This window comes from Typopeltis vanoorti, chromosome 3 (assembly GCF_054136105.1).
Source record: "Typopeltis vanoorti isolate ZY-2024b chromosome 3, IOZ_Tvanoo_1.0, whole genome shotgun sequence".
In the NCBI taxonomy this organism is placed as follows: Eukaryota; Metazoa; Arthropoda; class Arachnida; order Uropygi; family Thelyphonidae; genus Typopeltis; species Typopeltis vanoorti.
The window spans coordinates 100,321,831-100,337,310 of record NC_143551.1 but is presented as its reverse complement, the minus strand read 5'-3'; the positions used below and the strand labels follow the sequence as shown (position 1 = coordinate 100,337,310).

Here is a 15,480-nt window from a genome sequence, read left to right as displayed (position 1 = left end):
ATAAGTCTCATTGTCCAGTTCCTCATTCTCATATTTGCCCACATCACGCTACTTGTGACTGCCTGCCATTCAAGAAGATTAGCCTTGTATTTAGTGTTGAATACTATGGCTACTCCTTCTTTTCATTGATTGCCGTTGCCTGAATATAACTTTTTGTATTTATTGCTCAGAAAGATCTCACCAGTTTTTGTCTTTTTTGTTTCAGTCATCCCTATTATGTTGATCTGGTACTTATCCATTTCTTTGCCATTCAGGCTTCTTATGATGATAGTACTGATCTTTAACTATGGTGATGTTGAGTTGGAATGTGTTTTGAGATTTGTTTTCAGAACTGAATAAATTTATATGGAATAAGTGAGAAATTATTCAAAACACTAAATTAGCTGTATACAAGGCAGTGGTCAAACCAATTTTAACTTATGGATCTGTGAGCTGGGTTAGAAATAAAATAATTGACCACAGACATGAGAGTCTGAGAAAGATTAGGGGCATGAACAGATAGCATTAATGGCAATATCATATTAAAAACAAGTATATTAGGAAAGAACTTGATATTATCAGCATCCAGAATGCATTAGGAGAGCTAATCTCAGTGGTATGTTTCCTATCCCATTCACTTAAAACAGAATATGAGAGGAAAGACTAGCAACCCAAGTAACCAAGTATTCTTTGTGAAGTTGGCAGGAAAAAGAACCAGAGGAAGACCAAGATATAGGTGGATTGATACAGTAAAAATTGCCTCAGATAACAGAAATATAAGATCTGATAATGTTAGAATCTTGACAAACAGATTGATTTGGAGGAAAATAGTTGATAGGAAGTTAGATGCGATGATGTAAGTTCTTCATGTAGTGCTATCATAATATCATGTATATCCTTTGAGGGTGCATGTCAAGAATTTGATGATGACAACTTAATCATGTAGTGCTATGAAAGTAACCTGAACACCTCTTGAGGGTTCATATCAGGAAAATGATGATGAAATAGCAAGTAATTATATTTAGTTTTAAATAGGATAAAAATGAGTATCAGATTGAAAATACAAATATGTACAGAAATTTTAAAAATAATTAAACTTGACCAGCTTTCAGAGGTGAACTGGAGACACAAATATATAAATATTATTGGATAGAAAATGAGAGTTTGAAAATAAAAACTAGCCTCTTAAAGACCAATTGTCAAAATCTGGAGGGAAAAAAATTCATTCGGCCAGGAAGGCTTGTAGTGAAGTTGTCTGCAAAAATAGAAAAATCGGAACTTCAGTGAGGAATGAAGATGTTAAAGAGAGTGTCTTGGGAAACAAGAAATCATATGGAAAGTTATTTTTAAGTAAGCAAGTACAGGATGGCATGGAAATCTCTTTGGCAAAATCTCGACGCTTAAAAGCATAAGAGATCATAGACAAAGAAGAAGAAGAAGTATACTAAGAGAGAAAATTATGTAAGAAAGCCAAATTTTGTGTCAAGTAGCTAAACAAAATTCATGGACTGATTGGTATGAATACAGAAGGCAGCAATAGAACAAAAAATACTATAGAAGTGATAAGAAATGAAGACATTCTGTTGATCTGCTGTAATTACTTTGGAATATTAAAAATGAGAGAGAACAGTGGTAGAAAATATTCAGCAGAAATAGTCAGGAATATATATAAATACTTGAAGAAAAGCTATCAGAATAGCTAATAGTCAGGAATATACTTGAAGAAAAGCTATTAGAAATCTAACATGAATAAAGGCACTGGAGTAGAAGATATTCAACCTATGTTCAAATATGGAGGTTATACAGATATATCTCCCTTAATGACTCTTTCCTTTATGATGATTGGCTCATACAACAGTTTTGGTGACATGATGCTGCTGCCTTGAATCAACCAATGCACAGTATTTGTGAACTCAGTTTATTCACATCATCATTGCATGTTACATCTCATGTTTAGGTGTTTCACCACGAATTATAACTTTTATAACTAGTTTATTATTTTATTGTTAATAATGGAAGATAAAATCCAAAGTAAGGGTGCTATTATACATTAACTGATACATACAGTGAACCTATTATACATTACATGCTAAGATTAACTTGCACTACTGTTGCTACAATTGTTAAAAACAAATAAAGTTCTAAGCAAAGTGAAAATGAATCCAACAAACTTAATGGCAAATGGAAAAACCTTTAATGGTGTAGATTGATGACCAAACTGATTGGAGCGTTCCCTTAAGCTGAGCTATTGAGAATAACTTTTTTTGTTTGACAAAATTATTTCAAATCTGACATAAATATATCCTTTATTTATTAATGTTATTTATGCATCTACATGATTGGCTAAAAATGTTATGAAACCATTACATGGATCTACAATTAAAAAACAGTGATTTGCTTTAGGACAAACTTTGTTACATGATGGTGGGCTGGAACCTAACGTGTTGTATAACCGGGGTATGCCTATAATTCAGGTGTTGAAAGTTTTTCCACTTGGTTATACTATAACTTGAAAATGCCAAGAAATTATATTCTTGGTTTAATCCTTTATCCAAGTGTAAAATGTGAAGTAACTTCAGGACTGAGCAACTCGTATATAGATGCTAATGTCTTCATATTATTTGCCTTAGTATCCCATAATGCAAAGTCTATATCCATATAATGTCCATATCCTTATGGACAAGTATAATACTATGCATTATGGGAAAGGTCATTACCCAGACTTAACTGGTTTTGAGCTTTATTGAAGTGAAAAAGTAAAGGATTGCTTATCATAGGCCTAGAGTAGTTAGTATAGGGTTGCAGTCTCATCAGTGGGAGCCAGACCCAGAAGTGATACTACGGTTGAAGTAATGCAGAAGTCATATGTCCATATACAAGTAGCCAAAAAGTGTCGCACCTTATTACTAAAATACTCTGGATTGGAGATAGATGCCGAACGTTTTTCCACTTGGTTATACTATAAATTAAAGATGCCAAGAAATTATATTCTTCGTTTAATCTAAGTGTAAACAAACAAAGTTTACGCTTGAAGTAATTCATAACTGGTCAACTCATATATAGAGGCTATAATTCAGAAGGATTGAATTCTCAAAAATACCCATCTATTAAATCATAATAATAATAAAACACTGATCACATGGGAATGTGTGATCAGTTTTTTACATGGGAATTTCTCTTTTATGCAAAGAGACTAAGAAAAATTCTGGAAAGAAACACAAGGGGAAAAAATAAGCTAGATTCAGACTTAACAGAACAGTCAGGTCTATATTTTTACTTTACAGGTTTAAGCACAAAAGGTACCAAGAAAAAAAAAAGCTGCTCAAAGTGCTAGTTATGTGGTGTAAATCAGTGATATTACATACAGCAATATATAGACTACACATCAGTTTTTAGTCAGTTGTCAAAATTTATTTTATTTATTCATATGGGGATTCTCCCTCATTCCTCTACTGTCCCTTAGAACTGGTTGAGCCCTCCTAATGATGGATTAAGTATGTATTTTATGACTGTAGATCTGTGTGTGTGTGTGTTCACGGGCAGGTGTGCCTGTTCTGAGGGACGAAAAATCCGAGTTTCTTGGTGAAAAAAACATCTGCCTCCATATGAGACTGGCTAACTTACCTTTAGTCAAAAGAGACCATATAAAGGTTCCTCACGTCATGGATGGGAATTGAATCTTTCTGACCAAAGGCCTTCGTCTATACCGACTGAGCTACGGAGGCTCTAGTTGTTAAAATTGAAAGATATAGGAGCGAATAGTTTGATGTAAACTCAGAAGCCAACAGTGAATGCTTCTTGTGTTATTCATCATCTATACATATATATATATATATATATATATATATATGAATTACAGAATGAAAGAAAGGGTTATTACACCTGATTATGGAAATCAGAGATATTAACCTCAACTCTTTATTTCATGCAGATGCCAACACTTCTCAATAAACCCAGTACAAGTAGCTTTTAAGAAAATCGCCTAATGATAAAACTGGCCCAGACCAAGGATTAATTCATTTATAATAATCAATAATAATCAGTCATAACAATGCACTCATCCATATTTCAAATTCACTGTATAGTTGAATGAGCACTGGAAGGACATGTTGTTAGAACCCAGCCATAAGAGCTGAACATCCTTATGACTGAGTTCTACCAAAATCAAAATTTATATCACAAATCATAGTAGAGAGCTCTAGGTGCTAGAAAAAGAGAATAAAAATGAACAGCACAAAGAGAGCAGCTACTTAGTGATTTCAGCAACCATTTAGGAGACTGACTTTGCCACCGACTCTTCTCACATGCTGATATTTGTCTTCATAATGCACGGAATGATGGTACTAAGAAAAACAAGTGATGGAATGATTAAGGAAGATTGTGTATGGAAGACAACATACAAGATTAACAATGGAGCAGGAATGAAAGAAGGGAGTACCTTTGTGAACAATTCTTTTTCCAAAGAGTTAACTTATTGTTTGTCTGTGTATCATATCAATTCATGTGTGTATATCTAAATATAAGACTATAGGTAGCTTGTCGAGGTAAGATAATAGAGATAGTGAAATAAGTAAAAGGAAAATATTTGTTGAAATAGAATATGTTAAACATGTAATGCATCTAGTGTTATGGAAAATTTGTACATATGTAAATAAGCTATATTTCTAATATATATAACTTAGTCAAAATATATGTACAGTTATCTAATGAAAACGATTAAAGCTCTTTATTGTCATAAGCTTGTTCTCACTGAATTTGCCTCATACCTCAGTACCAATATTCACAATCTCACAAAAGGAGTTAAAACTTCTCATTTATGCTGTTAAACAGTTTGCATATGCATTTCACACCTGGAGACAAGAATGTTAACATTCACCATTGGTAGAGACAAAAAATCTATTTGTCAACACTCCGATTCAAAGAGAAATACCAACTTCTTGGTATTTCTCTTTTAGAATGGAATCATTTTGGAAATCAATAAGTTCCATTTGAATACAAATAGGAGCTTTTACAAAATTAAAGGAAAAAGGATACATAAAAAGCGAAAAAACTTTTTCTTGCTCCTTGAAATCTTTAAATCGCCTATTGATTCTTTGATTCTTATTGTTCAACTGTTCACACATTGGAAAGTAATTTAGAATATTCTCTTTTAAATGATTTTGAAACAAAACTAACTTACATCTAAAACTTGCCAGTGCATCATACATGTGTGTTATTAACTGATCTTTTCCCTGAAGTTTGACATTTAAATCATTCACATTTCCTGTAATATCAACTAAGAATGCCAGAGCTTGTACCCATGTCTGATCATTAAGAAATGCAACATCATGATTTTTCATTTCAGGGAACAATTTGATCTCCTAGGTAAAAAAAAAAAAAAAAAGAAGCTTTTTAGAACCTTATGACAAGATAACCAATGAATCTGTGTAATAAGGTAGCCCTTCAAATTCACTCTCCAAGCCTTTTAGAAATTGTGCAAACTGGTGGTGATCAAGGCCTCTGGATCGGATGAAGTTCACGGTATTTGTCACAGGCTTAAGTACAAGCTCATTTCCAACATTTTGGAGCACAGGACCTGCTGATGAATAATGCAGTGGAAAGATTGCAGTTTTGGAATGTCTGGATACATTTCTTTTAACTTTGCTGCAAGTCTTGACACAAAATCTTTATTTTTGCCTGTCATTGCTGGAGCACCATCGGTTGTCACTGCTACACCTATTCAGAGGAAGTTGATATTTTTCAAAAATGCCCCACACGGCGTCAAAAATGTCTTCCCCCTGTAGTGGTTCCATGAATGGGAATCATTTCCAAGAACTTTTCAGTAATATTCATATTGTCATTGCGAGCCCGAAGAAACAAAGTAACTTGAGCCACATCGTGAATATCTAAACTTTCGTCAAGTGCAATTGAAAAGCACTGTACGTTTGCAGATATTTCTTGCAACTGGTCACGCAGATTGTCTGCCATTTTGGTTATTCTTTCGATCATAGTATTTTTGGACAAAGAAATATCGCGAAATACTTGCACATTTTTGGGACATACGTTTTCGGCTGCTTTTATCATACATTCCTTAACCAAGGAACCATTACTAAAAGGTTTAGAATGTTTCGCCAATAAATAACTGATTTCATAACTGGCTTTCACTGCTGATTCATTATAATGAATCAGCAGTGATATTTTCAAAAATTATGAAAGATAATTATCTTTCATAATTTTTGAAAATACTAGTTGTTGACTTTGAAGTGAATTCTTCATATTTAATTTTTCTTCTCTCAGTTTACCCTCAAAGCGTGAATATTGTTCTTTGTGAATTTTATTGTTGTGCCTTTTTATATTATATTCTTTGGCGGCACTAATTGTTTCATTACAAATAATTCAGACAATTTTGTCCTTTGTTTCAGTGCAGAAGTAATTTAATTCCCATTTTTCTTGAAATTTTCTCCTCTCATCAGCAATTTTTCTTTTTCTTCTTGGCTTGGAAAGAGACATTGCCTTGGTGAATAAATATAATATTAATATTATTAATTTTTATAAAAATGTTTGAATAAAATCATACAAAATTGTAGACTAGTGCGTGCGTGATACTATTGCAAATAAAAATAAAAAATAATAATAAAAGAGATTCTCTCACTGCTAGATTGTCGTTGAATCGTGTTCAGCGCACTGACTTCAAAGATCACTGATTGACTCTAGCAGGCAATTATAAACTCATAGCTGAATTCCCATGAGTGCGTATGCTGCACATCACATGAACAGCTGGTAGCCAATAGAATTCAACTTTTTCAGTACGCTACCAGCAGTGTGCTGTAAATTAACAACGAAAGCACAAATATAGTTTACGATTGATTAGGATTGGATCTAACATTGAAATTGCGATATAAATTTTTATTACTGTAATAATATTATAGCAGGCCGTTGCATCCATATTGTAACTATAAATGTCGTATGAAAACAAATAAATCGATACCGTATTTACTCGAATATAATTCACACTTTTTCCCCCCCAAAATTAAAGCTAAAAAATCATGGTGCGAGATATATGTGGGAATTTTTAGAAACAAAAGTTTTCAGAAAAAAAAACTGAAAATGGGGATGACTTACCAAGAATTTCCTCTTTGTTATAGCTACTAATGGCCTCCAGAGCGACTTTCTTGTGTGCATTGTGAAAGTCATCTATCCAAATAGCATCATCTTCTTTCCCATTATTCCAAGTAATTTACAAGATTTTAGATACACAATGAACACCCTTCACGAATGTCTGAGAAGTGGAAGAAGAACGTAAAATAGGCAGCAATGGCAGGCCAATAGAGATAGAACAGCTATGAAGATGTGGATATGATTGGTGCGGTATTAACAAAAGATCGCATTACCAAAACACAAAATCAAGCCAACATTTTTGAGCTGAAATGCTAATTCTCTTCAACCAAATTCCATAATATCTGAAACTGTCCTAACAACATTCACTCTATATGTCTTAGTTTTAACACGTTTACGAACTTTATTGCAGCTTTGTGTTTGAGTTAGTGGGGCACTCACACACATCTAACTAAAAACAATAGATTTTAGTTAGATACTGTGTTTGCTGGTGAAACATAGTTTTGCTTAAGTCTAAACAGCACGGTTAATGTGGGAAGGGACATGTGATTCATTAGTTAGTGCCGTTTTTATACCAGTTGGAGAAGGCATGTTGTTTACTGCGGGGAGTGAGTTATTGTTCAGACGTGAAAGTGGTTAAACTTTATTTTCGTGTGCGATGTACAGTACATGCAAAACTTTTTAATTTCTTTTTTCATAAAGTAAAATCAGGGTACAGGGGTGCGAGTCATATTTGAGTAAATACAGTATTTCTGTTTTATTATAAAAGCAATCATCCTTTTTTTAAAAAATCTTTCCTTGAGGCGTCGGGAGCCACACGCGGCCCGCCAATTTGACACCCCTGCTCTAGAGCAATTTGCAAATTATTTAATCTTTAGGCCACTCATAATACAAATACTAATGTACCACAAGCTAATTGTGGTACATTAGTATTTGTATTACAAGTGGCCTAAAGATTAAATAAAGACAAGAAGTACATTAGTATTTCTTGAATTTTCCCAAGAATTTCCTAAAGGACCCCAAGTTCTCATTCATATAATTGTATAACTACTGAAAGCAAAAAAAAATTTATCCAAGTTGTTTACTTAAATAAAATGTAACTTACTGCATGAATTTAACTCCAAGAAATATTACCAAGAACATCATACCAGCACTAATTCCAATAATTAATGAAGTATTAACTGTTACTGTTCCCTTTTCTTTCTGGTGATGTGTAGCCGCTAAGAGAAAATAAATATGGATGTTTAAATAATACAGCAATATGGTTAAATAGAAAATTTCTGTCATAACATAAAATATTTTTAATAAATCCAACTATTCTGGAATAGTAACAGAAAACAGTTTATCCAAAGTAATTTCCCTATAGACCATAATGTGCATATCTAATAACAGAATTATGGATGTAAAATGAATGCTAGAGTTGAAATAACATGTATGAGAGGTGCCAGTCAGGCATCATGGAATGCTATATTCTTTCACTCAAGAGAACCCTCAACAGGATTAATTTGCATAGCTTTGTCTCAGAGTAACAGAGACAAATTCCTTATGCAGTATGTAAACAGCTGTAATTGGAGATAAACAGGAACCAAATGCACAATAATTTTGTGTATTAAGTTTTAATCACATCAAGTCTGTCCATGACAATAGAATGAGAAACTTTTTATAAGTATGGGGAAAAAAGTGGTTGAAATCATATGTTGCACTTATATATTCCATCAGCTTGAAAAAGAAATAAACTTTGTTTTAGTAAGATTATTTTTGTGAAACAATTACACCATATTACTGCTTGTTGCAAATTGTTTCATTCATTATTTATTCATAAATTTAGTCCAGAACCATTTCACATAATGCTTATAGGCAACAAAATCTTTACATATCAAAATTAATAGCACAGTATAAGAAAACTATAATTTTAAAGCAGTTGTAGTATGTTAAGGTCTACCTACTCACTGATGAGACCTCAATAAAGGTTGAAACCGGTCTGGGTAGTGACCTTCTCTCATAATGTAGAACAGTAATACAGCTCCTAGGAGCTAAGTTCACATTATGGGTAAATACCAAGAATAGTGATCGGAGCTTGCTCCACCCTTATTTTGAGTTGCCTCAGTTTTGCACTACCAAATGGGTCAGGTGCTGCTCCGGGTATTTACTTACGCTCGGAATCGCCAAACTTTATATAGTTTCTATATTTGACATGAAACTCTGAGTTTCTTATTCGGCTAAGAAACAATATGGGAAGTAATATCCCTTAACTTAAATAAGTTCATGTCGCCGAATTGAAGCCTTTGGCTCTTCATATAATTAGTAATTTATTAGGACACCTTCTTGGCAATTCTCTTAGAAGGGATGTAAGTTCTGTTTGCTACAAACTTGGTATTAACTATTCTACCTACTCACTGATGAGACCTCAATAAAGGTTGAAACCGGTCTGGGTAGTGACCTTCTCTCATAATGTAGAACAGTAATACAGCTCCTAGGAGCAAAGTTCACATTATGGGTAAATACCAAGAATAAGTGATCGGAGCTTGCTCCATCCTTACTATGAGTTGCCTCAGTTTTGCACTACCAATTGGGTCAGTTGCTGCACTATCCTAGTATTTGTTTACGCTTGGAATCGCTGAACTTTATATAGTTTCTATATTCGGCTAAGAAACAATATGGGATGTAATATCCCTTAACTTAAATCTGTATTTAAGTTTTGTAGATCTGGAAAAGGCATATGACAAGGTGCCAAGAGAAAAACTATTCAAAATACTACAGTTGTATGGTGTCAATGGGGCATTATATCAAGCAATATTTAGTCTTTATTTGAGTTGTAAGTCAGCAGTTAAAATTGAAGTACAGGAAGATGGTTTAATGTTAAATCTGGTGTCAGACAAGAATGTACATTACCCTCCCCCCCTCCTCTGTTATTCATTATCTATATTATTATTATTATTCCTGATACTTCCAAGGAGTCCGAAGACTCATCGCGGGAGGACATCTACAACTGTCTCTACACCTTACCTCTACTACGGATCATATTATGAAGGAAAGTGGTATTAAACATGATATCAAAATTGGGGATGTTAATGTCAGCTCTTTGCTTTATCGGATGATGTTATACTTCTAAATAAATCCGCAAGTCTGCAAGATTCTCTGACTAAATTGAATAACTGTTGTAATAGATATGGTATGAAGGTCAGCAATAACAAGACGAAGACAATTAAAATATGCAGAAACACTGAAAATATCAACTGCATTGTGAATTGAGAACCTACGGAACAATTAAAACATTTCAGCTACTTAGGGACGATTTTTAATGAAGATGGTAAATTAAATATGGAAATAGACAACAGAATCAACAAAGCTGGAATGATAAGAAGTCAACTAAATAAATTTATATGGAATAAGAGAGAAATTAGTCAAAACACTAAATTAGCTGTATAGAAGACAATGTTCAAGCCAATTTTAACTTATGAATCTGAGAGCTGAGTTTCAGATAAAACACTTGACCAAAGACTAGAGATTGCAAATACGAGAGAGTCCTGAGAAAGATTAGGGACATGAACAGATGGCATCAATGGCAGTATTGCATTAAAAATAAGGATATTATGAAAGAATTTGACATTGTTAGCAGAGCTAATCCTAGGTGGTATAGTCACTTAAATAGAATGGGAGACGAGAGATCAGCAAAACAAGTGTTCTCGGCCAGATTTGCAGGAAAAAGACCAGGATATAGGTGGATCAATACAGTAAAAAGTGCCTTAGAAGATAGAAATATAAGATTTGATAATGTTCAAGTCTTGACAGGTAACAGATTGATTTGGAGGAAAATTGTAGATAGGAAGTTAGTGATGATGTAAGTTTTTCATGTAGTACTATCATATCCTATACACCTTTTGAAGGTAAATCAGTAATTTGATGATTCTTTTTATTGCTGATTTTCATAAATAATAAGTTTGTTACAGCAGTTATTCAATTTAGTTATGGAATCTTGCAGACTTGTACTAGATTTATTTAAGAGTATAACATCATTTGCCAGTATCTCATCGGGAGAGCCTGAAACCCCTGGTCGACACATTCCTGGGTCGCAGATAGGGGAATGTCTCTTAGATATGAGTGGTAGGAGGAAAATGAAATACTTCACATGGATCAACAGGCAACAGCAACATCTGACACACAGTGGATGGCAGCAAACAGCATCTATTCCCCATCTTAGGTCTTGCTAAAAGAACCATTAAGGTTGGTCAGATGAGTGTTGATGTACTGATCATAAAAACAAAACATAACTGAAATGTAGTGCAATGTGGAAATACAAAAGAAAAGTACATGCCAGCTCAGACATTGCCCAGATAAACAATGTCTGCATACCCAACTGATGGCAAATGTAGTTGGACTGACAAATCAAATAAAGAAGTGCAATAAGATTACAACCAGGAAAACAAGTTATTGGTAGGAACATGAACATCCATACTTCATGAGTTGCTGGAAAAGTAGACATGCTTTGCAAGGTGAAGGACAGATACTAATGCAACATCCTTGGATTAGCAAAAATGCACTGGACAGATCAGGGGGAGATGAAAAGTGGAAGAGTCATGTGGTCTGGAAATAGTGTCAAACATGAAGTAGGGATTGGATTTCTTCTCATTAAAAAGATGAAAAGCACTATTAGGATACAAAGTAATAAATGGAAGAATAATGGCAATTTCAGCAAGACCATTTCATATCAGTCATACAGGTCTATTCACCCACTTCAGAAAGTACTGAAGAATAGTTATTCTAAAGCAACTTGAAAATAATCTTGAAATCAGTACCAAAGAATGATACTAATCATTTGGAGGCATTAGGATGCCAAGATTAGAACGAACAATGAGGAATGGAAAGTAATAATGGGAAAATATGGAAAGAGATTGCTTGAGTTTGCTTTAAGCATAGAATGGTAATTTGCAACAACAAAATTCCACCAAAAAATTGCATGGCAGTCACCTAGACATGATTGACATAAGCATAATGAGCAAGAGATGGACCATATCAGTTCAGCAGTGTGAAACTTCTCAAGAAGACATGGAATTGGAACTGAAACATTTTGGAAAAGGAACTCAAAGGTCGAAACAACAAAGTGATTCTGCAATCAAGAGAGAAACAGTCCAGAGACAGAGAAGCCAAAAAAAAAAAGCTCTCTCTCAGGAGACATTAAAGCTAATTAAAAAAAAAAAAAAAAAAAAAAAAAAAGCATTAAAGGTTAGACAAGAGGGATTTTTGTGGAAATGGAAAAACATTATAGAACAAAATGCAATGAAATAAAGAAGATAGAAGAGACAAATCAAAATGGTAGAGGAACAGTATGCAGATATCAATAAATACCACACTGAATACAGAACAGAAGTACAACGTGATCAGAAACATCAACCTGAAATGGAGCCCAAAGCAAAGAACCATAAAACATGAAATGGGTGAAATCTTTGAACACAAAAGAAATAGGGGAGAGTGAGTGAGAGAGAGAGAGAGAGAGAGAGAGACTGACAAGATACTGCTCAAAGTTATAAAAGACACAGGGAGACGAGGTCCAAAAAAGGTTAATCGATGAATTGAGAGAAATATTACCACTAAACACAAAAGAATCTGAAGAACCATAAATGTCTTGGAAATGATGAAATCACTGGAGAGAGAGAGAGATGCTGAAACATTAGGTGATGATAGATTAACTACACCAGTTGTGTAACATTGCATGGGACAAAGGGAGAGTACCAAAAGAATGGACAAAATCAATTCTAATACTCATTCACAAAAAGGTGAATGGATATTAGAGTCATGTAGGGAAAGTACTTATGATATTAACAAAAGGAATAAGGAAACTAATGGAAGAATCTAAAAGATGAGCAAGCAGGATTCAGGAGAGAAAATATTGTGCACCAAATGTTAATGTTAAGATTAATTGTGGAAAAAACTCTACATAAAAATAAAATATTCATGCCTGCTTTGTTGACTTGTGGCATGGGCAGTATTTGAATCTTATGGAGTGGATAGGAACATGATATATCTATTGTGGAAAAATAGGAAGATGGTTCTGGACAACAAGAGGCAGGAGACAAGGAGATCCAACATCCTTGAGCATGATTAGCATGTTAATTTTTTTTTTGACCAAAAAACTAATGTAATAAAAAATAACTAACACTGGGTTTATAAGGTCGTAATAATTATTTAATAAATCTATTAGTTTTGCACTTAATCTAGCGGCTTCACCTGGGTTAAGGATGAACACACAAATAAGCATTAAATATGAATCATTACATAACTAAACACCCAATGTGTAGGAAACATTTGTATATTTGTATGTCCATCCTTAACCCAGATGAAGCCACTAGCTTAAGTTGTGAAACTAGTAGGTTTATTAAATAATTATTACGATCTATAAACCCAATGTTAGTTATCTTTTATCCATGAGCATCTTTATCATATTTTTGGAAAGAACAATGGATGTCATAAAGGAGAATATTATTATTATTACGAGAGACCTCCAGGGAGTCAGAGACTCATCGAGGGAGGCCACATACTACACAAACCAGTTATCATACTTATGCTTGAATTCATTCACACTGCTTGCACTCACAACATCCAATGGCAGTCCATTCCAATCACACACCACCCTCTGAGAGAAAAATCTAGCCCTTATACCCTTCTTGGAAGCCTTCATTCTCAGCTTCCAAGGATGCCCTCTTGTCCTTTCCCCACCCTCCATAAATTGAAAAATTCCGTCAATTGAAATCCTGTATGACCCTTTCAGTAGTTTATATGTCTCAATCATATAATCATATCACCCCTCTTTCTCCTGTTTGCTAGTGTCTGCAATCTACAAATTCTCAATCTGTCTTCATAATCAGTATTCCACAATCCTGATATCATTTTTAACACTAGCCTTTGTACCCCCTCCAATATATCAGAATTACAACAGAATCCAGGAGACCAGACTTGCGCACCATAGTCCAAGTGAGGTCTTATCAAGGCCTTGTAAAGAGGCAAAATAACATCCTTATCTTTACATGTGTACATTCATTTTAGCATTGCAATTATCTTTTGAGTTGTATTTGCAATCTTTGCCACATGGCCCATAAACTTCAACTTCCTATCTATTAATACTCCAAGATCCCTAGCCTCATCAGTTTCTTCTAGCCTAATCCCACCAATATAATACGACATTGGATATGTAATCATGCCGAAGTGAATGACTACATTTACTGACATTGAACTGACACCCATTTTCCCATGCCCACAATTCCAGCCTATTCAAATCATTCCGTACAGACTGCATATCAGCAGCAGTTCCCGATTACCCTCCCTATCTTTGCATCGTCAGCAAATAACTGTATGTCACTTGTCAAATCCTTTCCAATATCATTAATGTACAGATTGAATAACAGTGGACCAAGCACTGATCCACTTTTTGATATCTGTCAGTCAGCCATCATCTTATCCAGGGTTTCTCACTCTGTGTTCTGCGAGAAGTCTGGAATTTGTCATTTTAGTTTTCTAAGCATTTTTCATGAATAAATATTTTATAGTAGAAATATTCTAAGGAGAATAATATTCGTGAATATGTCAAAAAGCTCAGACTCAGAACTCCTGATAACATCTGTGTATCGTTAATTTTCGCACATCGAAACCTTTCAACATTTGGGAAAGGGAATACCGCTGTTTATGACGGGTTATAAAAATTGCCTGCAAGTGGATTATAACAATGGTGGCATATCCTCTGCTCTCAACACTGAAGGAAATGACATCTGTGTAGCAAATATCAGTGACCAATCAGCAAGGAAGTATAAAGATAATTTTTCTACTGAAATTGAAGATCAAGGTAGTCTGTATCTGGTTCTCAGATCTAGTAATACTGAATACTGTCTTCGCAAGTTCGTATTGCAGTGTGCAAGTGCTTGTTCTGAAACCGGAGTGTTGTGATTTTTTTAAAATAGGAATACAGATTTAAAATCTAATATGAATAAGAGACAAGGCACTTTGTTGAATTTTGGTATTAAGAAATCTCTTATGGAAGGTGTTTGTGACGGAACAGATAGTGAGTCATCCACCTCAACCTACAATGATCTGCAGGATGTATAAAAGGAGGGGGAAACTACCAGCACACAGGAGAAAAAGTCTGCATTCACTCATAAGTACTTATATTATAAATAATATTTGGTGATATTATGATATGTCAATGAAAATTAGCACAAATTTAATGATGGTTTATTGATGCTTTAATTAAATCAATTAAAACACCAATTGAATTAAACTTTAATTGATGTTTAATTAATTAACAACCAATTACCGATTATTAATTAATATTAAAAATTAGCTAAATTACCAATTAATTATTAATTAATACATTACAAAATAACCAAGGTGTTCTGTGAAAATTTCAGGATTTGTGAA

General features: G+C 34.0%; 1 protein-coding gene across 2 annotated transcripts in view; it reads right to left on the bottom strand.

Moving 5' to 3' along the window:
• LOC150108421 (uncharacterized) overlaps nt 1–15,480 on the bottom strand; it is a 111,168-nt gene that overhangs the window by 15,554 nt on the left and 80,134 nt on the right. For both annotated transcript variants that reach the window (XM_090415835.1, XM_090415836.1), the window contains one exon: nt 8,180–8,294. In XM_090415835.1, the coding sequence (XP_090271961.1) occupies nt 8,180–8,294 (115 nt within the window). The remainder of the gene's footprint in view (nt 1–8,179; nt 8,295–15,480) is intronic.